Source organism: Chelonia mydas, chromosome 2 (assembly GCF_015237465.2).
Source record: "Chelonia mydas isolate rCheMyd1 chromosome 2, rCheMyd1.pri.v2, whole genome shotgun sequence".
Taxonomy (NCBI): domain Eukaryota; kingdom Metazoa; phylum Chordata; order Testudines; family Cheloniidae; genus Chelonia; species Chelonia mydas.
The window spans coordinates 133,664,444-133,680,486 of NC_057850.1; the positions used below are offsets into that span (position 1 = coordinate 133,664,444).

General features: G+C 40.5%; 1 protein-coding gene across 1 annotated transcript in view; it reads left to right on the top strand.

The window, feature by feature from the left end:
• Nucleotides 1-16,043, top strand: part of DNAH5 (dynein axonemal heavy chain 5) — a 309,924-nt gene that overhangs the window by 130,693 nt on the left and 163,188 nt on the right. The window contains exons 17-23 of the mRNA XM_037893325.2: nucleotides 911-1,056; nucleotides 4,330-4,504; nucleotides 5,581-5,820; nucleotides 6,812-7,002; nucleotides 7,103-7,202; nucleotides 10,154-10,290; nucleotides 14,267-14,468. Of these exons, the coding sequence (XP_037749253.2) occupies nucleotides 911-1,056; nucleotides 4,330-4,504; nucleotides 5,581-5,820; nucleotides 6,812-7,002; nucleotides 7,103-7,202; nucleotides 10,154-10,290; nucleotides 14,267-14,468 (1,191 nt within the window). The remainder of the gene's footprint in view (nucleotides 1-910; nucleotides 1,057-4,329; nucleotides 4,505-5,580; nucleotides 5,821-6,811; nucleotides 7,003-7,102; nucleotides 7,203-10,153; nucleotides 10,291-14,266; nucleotides 14,469-16,043) is intronic.

Below are 16,043 nucleotides of genomic sequence, written 5' to 3' on the forward strand. Positions count from 1 at the left end.
ACTGAAAAGAGAATACAAATAACATTGTATGGCATGCACCTTCATCTGCAACGGCCTGGGAGAAGAGATGGGTTTTGTAGCCTGTCCCAAAGGTCAACAGATCTGGCTTACTTCAGATCCATTTTAGTGCCAAAGATACCTACATCCCACCCAAAAGTTCCTTCATCTCTAATAACTAAAATTACTTATATCAGGAAAAAATACAGGAAAATGGAGCTTAACATGACTCACAAAGTGAACCCTGCAACATTAAATTACCTATCCATAAATGACTTGGGCTCCTGATTGTGGGTGTTTGTCACATACTGTGCTCCACTGTTAATTCATGTCAGATCCAGGTATGCTGAGCTTTGAGCAGTCACTTAAGCTCTCTCAACTGAAACATCTAGAAGAAATAAAAAAGACTGTACTGATGATGCTTGCAAGCTTCTTTGAAGTTAAAAAATGTTATACCTTGTCAAAATGTTTTAATATTAGTTTGGCTATATGGATGGTCAGTGAATTGATATGTATAAAGGAAAAGACTTGGTTGCTTGTTGCTGCTCATAAGTGGCAAATTTCTTAATTGCAAATTCTGAGTTTTTGAGTACCAGATAGTGTTATATGATGAAACGGGGGCCAGATTTTGCTGCACATTGTCTGTTGCACATGTGCTAAAATGGTAGTTCTTAGAAAAACTTTATTTAATGAATTCATAAACCTTATTCCTACAGTCATAACACTTAAAATGAAAGAAATATTGATGTAATCTAATGCGATCAGTCCAAATATATCAGCATGTTGAGGACAAAAGCATGAGAAAGGAGTTAGGTGGGCTTTATAACAACTACCGTCTCCTTCCTTTGAACCTCTTTTGGATTTCTTGTTTTTTATTTTTGTTTTTTGGTATGATCTTCTTTTGTTTGGAAAGCTGATCTGGAGCTGCTGCTTGATCGAGTGAATGATCTGATAGAATTTCGTATTGATGCTGTTCTACAAGAAATGAGCAGTGTGCCACTTTGTGAACTGCCAGAAGATGAACCACTTACTTGTGAGGAATTTCTCCAAATGACGAAGGTTATGAGACTTACTCTTCTAAAAATATGTTTAGTTACTCTACATTGAAGTATGTGCTTGCTGAGTGAGTATGACATGACATGAACACTGCACTAATGATTTAAATTGCTGAAGTAATTTGATAATGAGTGACTAAAAATGTTCCAGTTGTCTGAGAGTGGCATGTTTAAAAGGCACAAATGGAGGAAATGCAAGCTGTTTCAGTTATGAGGTGGCTTGTTGAGCTTCCAGTGTCAGACATGCTATGGTAGTCACTCCTTGTCCTGTTTTATACCAATAAACTTAATTTGAAGATCCTCCATTCACCCTTTTTCCTCTCACTTTGAGGTCTGACACTTGTCATGATATGGCACCTTTAAATCTTCTTTGAATCAAGAAGGGCTGGAGGTGCCTGTGAACATGCTTTGGCTGACCGGAGGGGTCAGCTCTCAACTGCCCTGGAGAGCAATACTGTGGAGATGGTTGGGAATTTGCAGATTTTTTTTTTTTAATCCCCATGGCCTCCTGAGCTGATCGGAATAGAGGGGGCCAGTGCACAGGCAAACCTTATCCCTGAGACACTGAAAAAGAGTAGCTCTATGGGGGATCCTTGGAAAGACTTCATTCCCCACAGCAGGGTATCAGTTAACCCAATCATATTCAAGTTTTTAGTTTTCACATGTAATAGGCAAGTGAAAACAAGTATTGCTGGTTAAATCACAGTGAACTCTGGAATGAGGTGTTAGAATTACTTGTAGAATTTAGAATTGAAAACAAAGAACAAATTAATTTTTAACTGAAGTTCCATGGGCTTTCAGTTCCAGGGTTTCTCTTAAAACAACTAACCAAATTGTTTAACCGTTCTCACTGAGCTAGTTCTTATATCCATAAGTAGTCGCAGTGACGTCCTGGGACTACTCACGTAAGTGTTAGCATGGTCAGATTTCCATGATTCTTAAAGCAGTAAGACACAGCAAGCAGTGCATTTCTAGACAATTGTATAATATAATTTCAGTGAAAGACCCTGTGAGAAGTTCAGTAATCATACCTGAATGCTTTCCCTTCAGTGTAGTTAGGATGTAACCGATTGGTGGAGGAGTGTAGTTTAAAGTCCCCAATGCGTGCAGTGGTCAGTGATACAAAGGTAATGGGCATCCACAATCTGTAAATTTGAAATATTTTGAGTACAACTCTAACTTGGATCTAGATAGCTAGCAATAATTGGGAAAACAGAAAAGAAAATGTCTAGGGCTGGATAAAGAATTGGAGTGCTGCTGTGATAACCCTAAATATGGGGATTCTTGTAGGTACATTGATGCAAATATACCTGTAGTACTGAAAACAGTCCTGAAAGAATAACTTCTAAACAGGAGCAAGTGGCAAAGTAAGGACTTGTCTAAACTGAAAAGTTGAACTGCTTAACTATACCAGCATAGTGAGTGATACAACTCTGTGTTGTGGATATACTTGAACTAGGATAAAGATGCATTACACTGTTCTAGTTTATTCCCATAAGGGAAAGAAATAAGTTTTGCCTTTATACTGGAATAACTGCATCCCCACTAGGGGTTGTGCTGGCATAATTTACTGGTTTTAAAAAAAAAAAAGTCACAACCTTAATTTAATAGATGCAGTGGTACAACAATGTGCAGACCAAGCCTAAGTCACAATTGGAAGTGATCTTAATGGAAGCATAGTACATTACATGTATTAGAACACTAAAATGTGCTAAATGCAGAATCTTTCCAGTTATTGATTATATTGAACTAGAATACCTGTTTGTGTGAAACTTCTCAGTGGAATATGAAGTGAAGCCATGGGCCTCCAGTGCACCCAAGAAAGGAGACCATCAGCCTTACTATGTAGTGGGGAGTGTCTTAATACAGCTATAACACATGTAGCAAAAATAAACGTATTAGAGCTGACCTCTTAAAGATGGATTTTGATTTTTGACAGTCTACTGACAATGGGGAGGCGTGTTATAGGTGCAGTCAATTGCAGATAAATGTAGCAGAGAAGACTAACTTTCTTGAAAGATATTTTGATCTTTTAGACATCAGGTTAGTGATTAGAAAATCAGAATGGAAAGACATCTCATTGGAAATTATTGAAGTAGTCTATCTCATGTGATGCTTCAGTGCTTCTGCAAAGCTGCATATTCTCTTGATCACAGGTCCAAAATCAGAGGCTGAATTGAAACTTTCTAAAATAGTTTCACTATGTAAAATAACATGATTCCTATTAAAAGTCAAAACTTCTTTGTCTATCAATTAAACTTGTAAAAAGTTTTTTCAGTATCTCAGTTTTAAGTTTTGGAGCTCTTCCTCACTTTTTTTTCAATGGGAAATTAATAGAAGTGAAAAGGTGGGAACTTCCCCGTATTTTTCAATTTAAAATTAAACTTCTGTTTTGAACACTTTCGACCAGCCCTAATAAAATTACAATAAGAATAAACATGTAACTGCTCTGCGTTAATATTTTGTCCCCTTCCCATACTTTCTGTTAACTATTTCACTTTAATCACTGTTGCTCTAAAAAGATTTTGGTATCCTGCCTGCCAATCTTAACCATGAATGCAGAGCTCACCAGTATTTCACTTGTGACCTGCTGAAAGAATAACATGGAATTGATTAATGCTCCACCTGGACTGACTGACTGATTCAAAATTGGAGAGTTTTTTTTTTTTAAGAACACAAAACAAAACAAATTTGCTAATATAAATGTGCCAGGTTGCATTATGCAGCTTCTTCCCTTTCTCTGTAGCGTTCCTTATGAAAAGTTAGTATTTGGTAGTGAAAATTCTGAGCAAAGTCATGTGACTCATTAAACTAAACAAAATGACCTTGAAAAACACTATTGGTGAGAGAGCCTGATCATGCCAGACTTGCTATTGCTAACATAATTTTTCAAAATCATGAATCAGGCCCCTTCCCAAAAATCAAGATATTTTAAAAGTAAATTTTGGCTTTCTATGTGCCTTCTGATTTTTTTGAGCTTCTAAATTCATTAAACCTGGGAAGTGTTGTGTTTTTTTTTAATAAAAGCTGAGATTCTCATGCAGTACCAGATTCTAGAAATTGATGCTTTAAGAAAAACAAATATCAAAATAATCATGAGATTGCTTCAGTTCATGACACTGCACACTTGATCAACTTTCATACCTTATTCCATGTCTAGCCTTACTGATGGTAGTGGGAGTATTCATAGGATAACGTACCACTAAAGTTGTTTGTGCCAGCAAAGACCAAAAAAAAAAAAATCAGACTCCATAATATTTGATGTATTTATTGATAGGAGTTCTGTGTTCAAGGTGCACAGACTTTGCATTTGAAAAGCTCATTGGTGGAAGAAGCAGCCAATGAGCTGATAAACATGTTACTGGACACAGAGGTGCATTCCAAAGGAGAAGATGTGAAGTCAGTTCTGCTTCCAGTCATTGCTGAAATGAGTGAGGTGAATGAAAGTACAGGTAAGAGGAAACTCTTCAAAAGCAGTTTTCTTTGCTTCACACTTAGTTGGCTGTACATGTAGATAAAATATGCTGAGGGCCCAGAGGGCTCATAGTTAATATGGTACTTAGACACTTTCACGTTGACAGATTACAGGCTTGAATCTAGTTTAGAGTGACTGAAAGGTGATACGAAATCTTGCAGCTGCTTTCCTTATGTGAAGTAGGCTAATGACATCAATCCAACTCGCACAGCCAAGTGTCCATGTCACAGAAACTAGCAGTGATAGGCATTATTTGGCCACCACATTTCATAGAGAGAGGACAAGGCTTGACTGGATAGGCAGAAAGATATATCTTCACATTCCCAGGGGTAAATCTACTAGGTCTGTATTTCAGATTTCAGAGTAGCAGCCGTGTTAGTCTGCATCCGCAAAAAGAACAGGAGTACTTGTGGCACCTTAGAGACTAACAAATTTATTAGAGCATAAGCTTTCGTGGGCTACAGCCCACTTCATCGGAGGCATAGAATGGAACATATAGTAAGAAGATATATATATACACACATACAGAGAAGGTGGAAGTTGCCATACAAACTGTAAGAGGCTAATTAATTAAGATGAGCTATTATCAACAGGAGAAAAAAACTTATGATTATCACTACAAAAGTTTTTTTCTCCTGTTGATAATAGCTCATCTTAATTAATTAGCCTCTTACAGTTTGTATGGCAACTTCCACCTTCTCTGTATGTGTGTATATATATATCTTCTTCCTATATGTTCCATTCTATGCATCCGATGAAGTGAGCTGTAGCCCACGAAAGCTTATGCTCTAATAAATTTGTTAGTCTCTAAGGTGCTACAAGTACTCCTGGTTTTTTTAGATCTGTATGTAGTATAGAATTTAGTCTTCAGGTCACTGTAAACTGCAAAATGGACAAGACATTATGGGAATCCACTCTCTTACACTTCTTTATGAAGATGGTATTAAAAATTTTTAATTTCCAGACATGTAATTGCATTCATGTTTCTCTCCTTGGTTTATTAAATTATGTTCTAAATTACTATAATTTTTATTGATCTGCTTTTAACAACAGAGGAGGAAGGGAGAAAGGAGAAACTGGCAGCCTCTCATACAGCAAGTCAGATTATGGCTGGGATGTCTCCTCCTTTAACAAAGAAGAAGAGAAAGGAGATGGAAATGTTAGAGGAAGAAGCCCAAGAACTGCTTACCCACTTCAATCACCGCAATATTGATGCCCTTTTGAAGGTCACTCGGAACACTCTGGAGACCATACGCAAGCGCATTCATGCCTCTTCTGCGATCAACTTCTTAGGTAGCCGTAGGTTCTACTACTTTACATTTTAGTTAGTATGCTGAAAAGAACAATTAGACATGGTATCCTACTACCATGCTAAACCAGGGCCAGATCTTCAAAGGAGGGTGGAATAGGTGAACAAGCAATTTTGTGGGCTGGCTTGTTACACCACAGTTGCCTGCATTGTACATTTTCCCAGGGAATTTTCCCCCATAAGATGAATCCCCAGCTACTGGTGGGTTATGTTTATTATGGAAAAACTAAATATAAGTATTTTGGGGCCAGATGTATGAAAGTAGGTGTAGCCTTGTGCATGCATAGGGTGACCAGACTTTGTAACTGAAAAGCTGGGACACTGTAACCTGTTGGGTCTTGAAGTTTGTATAGAGAGGTTTTGGCGCTACAGGCATCAACTCCCTCTGCTTCTTAGCTGACAAGCTGCCACAGACAGACACAGGTCTTTTAGGATTAGTTCAAGTATCATGAGAGAGGACACAAATCCAATTTATTGTCTTGGCAGCCCACCTTTAAAGACATAAATAAAATTAGAGGCTTCTATCTTTCATTTAAGTTGCATCTGCAATTTTGTGCACCACAATATTTGAGTATTCAAAAATTCATATCCTATTTAATGTACAAATTTGTATTTGAGTGCACAAATCAGATTACTTGCTGATAGTTTTGTTCAAATGTTCATATAGCAATCAGCTTTTATGGTGGGGGAGGAGTGCATAAAGTAATGGCATAGAGTTTAGAGGATATTTGTATTGCTATTGACTTCAGAGTCTTCTAATGCAGCTTCAGTTATGAAATAAACAGCTGGAATAAGTGTTCCCCTTAAACAGTACTAAGTTCAATATCCACCAATATGCTGTATTTAAAAAAAGCTGTAGATGGTGAAAGCAGATCACTGTAAATTGGTTTAGTTTCATATCTATGGACAAAATAAAGAATACTGTACAGGTTTTTAAAACTGTATTTATAACCATCAGTTTTGTTCTTCCTTTAGACAGTGACAGTGTTTCTAAGCAAAAACAGAGTGCTCAGCCTATTTTTCGGACTAGCATTAACCTGTCTATCCCAAATATCGTTATGATGCCAGCTTTGGATGAGGTACAGCAAACACTTAATAAAGCTGTGGAGAGTATTGTCAGTGTCATGAAGGGAGTTGGGCAGTGGAGTAAAGAGAGAATGTCTAAGGTTTGTCTTCAGTAGACTTCCTTTAAAAATATATTTAAAAATCCTGCTCTTGAAAAATTTCTGACAGAAAATAAATATGATCATTCTACTTCCTACACAGAAAAAAATGCTAGAAAGAAAAATAGCTGCTTTGCGGCGCAGTAGCGAAGACAGTGATTCTGATGATGGAATGAGAGAGACTGGCATCAAAAATGCTCAGGGTAATTAACTTTATAATATCACTGCCTCAGATTTAGACGTAAATGTTGTCTCTCCTTCTGTATGTGTTCCAGGATATGGATAACTACTTGGATATGAAGATGGTATCACTCAGAATTCACTAATCGTATATCACCTTTGAGGCCAGATTTGTGGTGCATGAGCGGAAGAGGGTGCAAATACAGTGAGGGGCTGGGCACAATCCCTGTGCTTGCTATCCTGCTATATGAGGACTAGGAGGGTCTAGAGGTCATACGTGACCTCCCACGGAGATAGATGGGGACAGTCTTTTGCTACATCTGAGTTACTTGAACTGGCTTAAGGAGAGTGCTAACTGTACCCTGCTAACGGTGTTGCAGCCCTGGCTTTGTGATGTTTAGCCCTCACAGTACCTTCATAGGAATTCTGGCTGAGGAAGCCAAAATGTTTGCGGGGACTCCACTATGGTCGGATGTTTCCATGATCATTCCAATGTGCACTGTGGCTTCACAGCCACAATATAGTTTTTAGACCTGCACTTAACTTACCCCTTTAGAATGTTACTTTACATCAAAAGCAGAGTGCTCTTACATTTCATATAAGAAAATGTATTGCAGAAGTGATTGTTGTGATCACAGAGAAGCGGCTCTAATGGTTTCAGGAGAGGGTGTGATAGGGACTCTTAAAGACAAAGTTTATTTTGTGCAGCCACTTACATTCAGATAGCTAAATGATTAAGAACACATTTTAAGGTGGTGTCTACTTCCTGGGTAGTGATTTATAGTAGTGTTGGAGTAAATTTGAATTTAAGCCAAATTCATCATATGTATCTATTTATCTTGGGTACTTACATAGTCCCTATTAGTGTAGTATCTGAATGCCTCAAGCCTGCTAATATATTTATCCTCACATCACCCTGGTGAGATAGGGAAGTGCTAGTACTCCTGTTTTACAGATGGTGAACTGAGGGTCAGAGTTTAAGGGACTAGCCCAGAGTTGCCACAGGAAGTCTGTGGGGGAGCAGGGACTTGAAGCCAGGTTTCCCAAGTCCTAGGCTAGCACCTCAATCACTGGACCACCCTTGAAGTAATACTTAAGCACACATAATGCTAATTTAATGACAGGTTTCAGAGTAACAGCCGTGTTAGTCTGTATTCGCGAAAAGAAAAGGAGTACTTGTGGCACCTTAGAGATTAACCAATTTATCTGAGCATAAGCTTTCATGAGCTACAGCTCACTTCATTGGATGCATACTGTGGAAAGTGTAGAAGATCTTTTATACACACAAAGCATGAAAAAATACATCCCCCCATCCCCCCACCCCACTCTCCTGCTGGCAATAGCTTATCTAAAGTGATCACTCTCCTTACAATGTGTATGATAATCAAGTTGGGCCATTTCCAGCACAAATCCAGGTTTTCTCACCCCCCCCCCCACACAAACCCACTCTCCTGCTGGTAATAGCTTATCTAAAGTGACCACTCTCCTTACAATGTGTATGATAATCAAGGTGAGCCATTTCCAGCACAAATCCAGGGTTTAACAAGAACGTCTGGGGTGGGGGTGGGGGTGGGGAGGGTTAGGAAAAAACAAGGGGAAATAGGTTACCTTGCGTAATGACTTAGCCACTCCCAGTCTCTATTCAAGCCTAAGTTAATTGTATCCAATTTGCAAATGAATTCCAATTCAACAGTTTCTCGCTGGAGTCTGGATTTGAAGTTTTTTTGTTGAAGAATTGCAACTTTCGTGTCTGTAATCGCGTGACCAGAGAGATTGAAGTGTTCTCCGACTGGTTTATGAATGTTATAACCAGTCGGAGAACACTTCAATCTCTCTGGTCACACGATTACAGACACGAAAGTTGCAATTCTTCAACAAAAAAACTTCAAATCCAGACTCCAGCGAGAAACTGTTGGATCGAAATTCATTTGCAAATTGGATACAATTAACTTAGGCTTGAATAGAGACGGGGAGTGGCTAAGTCATTATGCAAGGTAACCTATTTCCCCTTGTTTTTTCCTACCCCCCCCCCCGTCCCCCCCCCCCGACGTTCTTGTTTAAACCCTGGATTTGTGCTGGAAATGGCCCACCTTGATTATCATACACATTGTAAGGAGAGTGGTCACTTTAGATAAGCTATTACCAGCAGGAGAGTGGGTTTGTGGGGGGGGGCGGGGGGGTGAGAAAACCTGGATTTGTGCTGGAAATGGCCCAACTTGATTATCATACACATTGTAAGGAGAGTGATCACTTTAGATAAGCTATTACCAGCAGGAGAGTGGGGTGGGGGGATGTATTTTTTCATGCTTTGTGTGTATAAAAGATCTTCTACACTTTCCACAGTATGCATCCGATGAAGTGAGCTGTAGCTCACGAAAGCTTACGCTCAAATAAATTGGTTAATCTCTAAGGTGCCACAAGTACTCCTTTTCTTAATGCTAATTTAGTACTTCAATTTCTTCAGCTATAGGATGGAGAGGGTGCCTTTTTGGGAGCCCCTTTTCGTTAATATCAGTATACCTGAATGGTGGCCCACCTCCCTCTGCTTGAGATGATATGACTTTATCTTCCTCCAGAGCTGGTTGATGCTGCTTCCAAATGCCACATTTTTTGGCTTAGTCACTCTAAGTGATGTACATGGTATAAACTCCTTGAAAGAAAGAAAAACAGGGATTGTTTGAGTGAGACCGAAACAGAGCGCACTGCCCTACTCTGTGCTGGGGAGCTTGAAGTGAAGGTTGCTATTTGGTGACAAGGATTGTCTCTTCAGTAGGTGTCTTTGGTGAAGAATGGCTTTGTATCAGCCACTCTTGGAATTAACTATACTCTCTTGATGGATTAAAATATTAAGACTTAGAGGGAATACCTATTGAGAGACCATGTGTCTTCAACTTGGGAGTTTTGTTGAACTGAAAATTATAACATTTTCTTAAATTGGTCTTTACAAATACTTCTAATGGCTCTGTCCTTTTAGATATGACCTCAGAAGTAGCAACTGCAAACGTGCCTGCTCCAGTGCAAAACAGTAACTACTACAAGAGTGTTTCTGAGAACAAGGAAATTATTAAATTGGTCTCTGTACTTAGTACTGTCCTCAGTTCTACCAAAAAGGTAAGTGAGCAGGGTTATGGTTGAATCTTACGATCTATGGCAGTGTCCTTATGCCATGCAATATAGGGAACATACAACACTGGGCTAATGCATATAGGATGGTGACATGCTTATAAAAATTGCTTAATAAGAGCAAGATAAACTGTGATGGTGGAGAGAGAACATTTGTAGTTGCAAAGTTGCATCATGTCTAGAAAGGGTAACTTTGAACAGTAAAAAAGCACACAGCTCTGAAAGGTTTATGGGAGTGCAAGCTTATTGTTTAACATAAAACTGAAAATTTATAACAAGTCCATAGGGTGTGAATTACCCCACTGGACACATCTGAAAGACTGTAGCTAGTACATCTTAATGATCTATGATAGAATTAGGGGGTAATTTTTCACTAGTGACCAAGACACTTGCTACAGAAATGTATTGGTGAGAAGGCTGAGGTTTGAGAAATGTATTGGTGAGAAGTATTGAGGTTGCAGGAACAAACCATCCCAATGGTAGTAAACAGTAAATATGGTGGGCGACCAGCTTGGCTTAACAGTGAAATCCTTGCTGATCTTAAACACAAAAAAGAAGCTTACAAGAAGTGGAAGATTGGTCAAGTGACCAGGGAGGAGTATAAAAACATTGCTCAGGCATGCAGGAGCGAAATCAGGAAGACCAAATCACACTTGGAGTTGCAGCTAGCAAGGGATGTTAAGAGTAACAAGAAGGGTTTCTTCAGATATGTTAACAACAAGAAGAAGGTCAAGGAAAGTGTGGGCCCCCTACTGAATGAGGAAGGCAACCTAGTGACAGAGGATGTGGAAAAAGCTAATGTACTCAATGCTTTTTTTGCCTCTGTCTTCACGAACAAGGTCAGCTCCCAGACTACTGCACTGGGCAGCACAGCATGGGGAGGAGGTGACCAGCCCTCTGTGGAGAAAGAAGTGGTTCGGGACTATTTAGAAAAGCTGGACGAGCACAAGTCCATGGGGCTGGATGTGCTGCATCCGAGAGTGCTAAAGGAGTTGGCAGATGTGATTGCAGAGCCATTGGCCATTATCTTTGAAAACTCCTGGCGATCGGGGGAGGCCCCGGATGACTGAAAAAGGCTAATGTAGTGCCCATCTTTTAAAAAGGGAAGGAGGAGGATCCGGGGAACTACAGGCCAGTCAGCCTCACCCCAGTCCCTGGAAAAATCATGGAGCAGGTCCTCAAGGAATCAATTTTGAAGCACTTAGAGGAGAGGAAAATGATCAGGAACAGTCAGCATGGATTCACCAAGGGCAAGTCATGTCTGACTAACCTAATTGCCTTCTACGATGAGATAACTTGCTCTGTGGATGAGGGGAAAGCAGTGGACGTGTTATTCCTTGACTTTAGCAAAGCTTTTGATACGGTCTCCCACAGTATTCCTGCCAGCAAGTTAAAGAAGTATGAGCTGGATGAATGGACTATAAGGTGGATAGAAAGCTGGCAAGATCATCGGGATCAACGGGTAGTGATCAATGGCTCCATGTCTAGTTGGCAGCCGGTATCAAGCAGAGTGCCCCAAGGGTCAGTCCTGGGGCCGGTTTTATTCAATATCTTCATTAACGATCTGGAGGATGGCATGGATTGCACCCTCAGCAAGTTTGCAGATGACACTAAACTGGGAAGAGTGGTAGATACGCTGGAGGGTAGAGATAGGATACAGAGGGACCTACACAAATTGGAGGATTGGGCCAAAAGAAATCTGATGAGGTTCAACAAAGACAAGTGCAGAGTCCTGCACGTAGGCTGGAAGAATCCCATGCACTGCTACAGACTAGGGATTGAGCGGCTTGGCAGCAGTTCTGCAGAAAAGGACCGAGGGGTTACAGTGGACAAGAAGGTGGATGTGAGTCAACAGTGTGCCCTTGTTGCCAAGAAGGCTAACGGGATTTTGGGCTGTATAAGTAGGCACATTGCCAGCAGATCGAGGGACGTGATCGTTCCCCTCTGTTTGGCATTGGTGAGGCCTCATCTGGAATACTGTGTCCAGTTTTGGGCCCCACACTACAAGAAGGATGTGGAAAAATTGGAAAGAGTCCAGCAAAGGGCAACAAAAATGATTAGGGGGCTGGAGCACATGATTTATGAGGAGATGCTGAAGGAACTAGGATTATTTAGTCTGCAGAAGAGAAGAATGAGGTGGGATTTGATAGCTGCTTTCAACTACCTGAAAGGGGGTTCCAAAGAGGATGGATCTAGACTGTTCTCAGTGGTAGCAGATGACAGAATGAGGAGTAATGGTCTCCAGTTGCAGTGGGGGAGGTTTAGGTTGGATATTAGGAAACGCTTTTTCACTAGGAGGGTGGTGAAGCACTGGAATGCGTTACCTAGGGAGGTGGTGGAATCTCCATCCTTTGAGGTTTTTACGGTCAGGCTTGACAAAGCCTGGCTGGGATGATTTAGTTGGGGATTGATCCTGCTTTGAGCAGGGGGTTGGACTAGATGACCTCCTGAGGTTCCTTCCAACCCAGATATTCTATGATTCTAAGGCAAGATCCTGAGTTCTCAAGTAAAAGTTCTGCCAAAGCTAGTGGGAGATGTGCCTCAGTAGGACTGGTGTATTAAGTCCTTAGAAGAAAATGCAGCTGCTGCCTCTGCAGCTGTGGAGGGGGGCATAGATGTTCTGCTGGCTGAGGTGCAGTGGTCTGGCTGTGGGGAGATAACCCTATGGGTGTACATTTCTTGCATGCTATAGTGTTCATGGTGTGAAAGGGGTGGGCCATAGACCCAGAGACTGTATTGTTGTAGGGGCCACGAGTGTCTGCTGGGCCTACTCACAACCACTGGCTTTTGAAGGTGCTCTGCAGCCTGGGAATGGTGATTTACTTTGCTCCACCTTGTATCTGCTCAGAACCCGGCTCATCATTTAGGGTTGGTAACTGCATTAAAGATTTGGCCAGAAATGTATACATTCATGAATGGAATGAAGGGCTCACATGAGAATGTGCATGTCACAGCACATCATCAGTGTGCAAAAGGCCTAAACACTGTTCTGCCTAACTTAGAAGTGGACAGTACTGCCGTCTGGATCAAATAGCAATATCCAGCACATGACACTGGTAGAAATCCAGGATAGTGGTTATTTCCTCAGAAGTGAGTAAATATATAAACCCCAAAGTAATGTTTATTTCTCATTATTCAGAAGTTGCCAAATGGAAGTGGGTTACTGGAAAGTGCCAAAGGCAATATAAAAAAATAGATTGCAAACTAACTGGGCACACTTTTGTCTCCAAGCTCCTCTTGGCTATGGGAAGAGAGGGTGGAATAAGCACAGCAATGGGAATGGGACAGAATTCTATTCCCTGCTCAGACACTGACTCCATGTGTGAACCTGGGTCAATTCAATTTACTACTGTGCTTCAGTTTCTCCAGTTATAAAAACTCTCCCTGGCATGCTGAGGCCCAGCTGAATTGAGTTTATGTTCAGACAGTACTGTAAATATACAGTATATAAAAGTTAAGTATTAAGGCCAGTTTGACAATTATGGGGGACATATTGGCACACTCATCCTCAGTGGGGGTTTGAGAGGAGAAGGAGATGTTAAATAAAAGATAATCCAAGCAGAAGAGAAAATGCCTCTTCTATTTGAATTCTTGCCACCAGACCGACTAAGACATTGCACCTTTTAACCTAAAGGGACAATATTATTTTCACTGATTTGTAATTGAGGTTGCATACCAGTCACTGAGGGGAGGTTTTAGTACTAAATGATCTAACAGGTACATGGTGACTTGTTCAGCCATATTCAGTATGTTTCATTGTTGTTTTTTGTATCTGAATAGATACTGCATTCTAGCAGGATTTGCTTAACTTAAATATTTCAACACCCTCCTGTTTGGTACTGAAATGCAGCTTACCCCACCATTTACTTCAACTGACCTTGAACCAGCATCTGAAATATCTGAGAAATTACTTGTTCGCAACTGCTCACTGAGAAACTTCCTTTGACCTTGTAATTTATTCCAGGAGGTTCTTACAGCTCTGGAGCGTTTCAAATGTTATGACCACATCTGGCAAAGGAAGAAGGAGGAAACCATCAATAAGTTCATAACAGGAAACCCTTTACTCTCTGAATTTGAGTCCCAGATCCTCCATTTCAGAGACTTGGAGCTGGAGATAAACTCAGAACCTGAATACATCTGTGTGGGAGTTATGGCACTATATACTGGTACAGTGGTCAGCTCAAGCATTTTGTAGAACAAATGTTATACTTTCTCACTCTGACCTTTATCATTAATGCATATTGAAACAATTGAGACTATTGCCTTAAAATTCACTTTTTAAATTCTCCCCATGATTATACCTCTGAGACCCATAAAAAGATTCTGTTGAGGGACAGTATCTTAAGCTTATAGCCAGGTTTCTGTGATAAGATCTACTTTTACCCTTCATGCTTAGATCTGAAGCATGAATTATCTGTGTCAAAATGTTACTACTGTTTGGAAGGAGTCACATGCATTTACTTATATTTAGAGTCAATTCATGAAATTGTTTCAAAGTTATTGTGCGGGGGGGGGAGGGGGAAGCAACTTGGTATGCTCAGAACTCATTGGGGGCATGGCTACAAGGGGTGGGTATAGTTGCCCTAGCAGAGGGAGACATTCTGTTGCAGGGGATAAAGTGGAGTGTGGGTGTGTGAAGTAATCACACTAGTCAGTATGTGAACGGAACCAAGACTCAGCTGGCATGCCTTTCCCCTTCCTGCACATTCCCTGCCCACCTGTGCAGCATGGGGACTAATGGCCCTGCAGAGGGAGGGAAGAGCCTCATTCTGTGACCCACAAAACAGGTAACATGCTCATGGGAATAAGAGGGCTCCCTGCATAGGCACATATGACAGGTCAAAATAATAAATGTCACACTTTGCATAGGTAATAGAAGGACCTACAAGCAATATCCTATATTAAAGAGGATAATTTAAACTAATCCTATACATTGTCACTAATACATATTCATCATTGAAGCCAGAGCAGTTTCATGTCCTTGATTTAGATCTTGCTTTGAAAGGTTTTACTCCAGCATAGCAGAAATAAGCATTGGGACCTTAATTTTCCCCATTGAGATTGGAAATTTGTGCCCATTAAATCAAATGTCAAAGCTCCTACAAGTTAAATGAGTAGTTTTGGTATCATTTGTTTTTTAAAGATTTCACTTAACTCCCCCCCTCCCCGAATTATTCTAAAATGATTTAAATGATAACTGTCCCGTCATGTTTTTATTTAACCTGATAGTTCAGTGAATAAAGTTGGAGTGAGGACAACTAAACTGATGAACAAGATAATACATGTGTAATGTGAGTGCTCACAATTGTGTAAAATAGAAATTAATTAAAGAGCCAAATTATGGCTCCTTCTGTGTGAATTCACAGCCGGGGAAGGGTCCATCCAAAGCATTCCAATACAGGAATCAGTCATCATTCAGCTGCACCCTGGTTGGGGTGGCACTTGAGCTATGAACAGTATTATGTACCCCAAAAAGGGTGATGGATGGGTTCTATGCGTGGTTTTTCCCTCACCATATGCACACTTCTACCTGGAGGCTAGAACTAAGGGAGTGCACTTACAGAGGGGCTGAGCATTGGTATAGCAGCACTTGTGAAAATAGGACCCCGAAATGCTTGTAGAGGTACAGTCCTTGCTACTCTTCAGCATGCTCCCTCCAGCATCTCTGAAGACATTACATAAACTGCCTTCTGTAAGCATATTGGCTCCAACCACTGAAGCTCAGTGGCTCAAGGACCCTT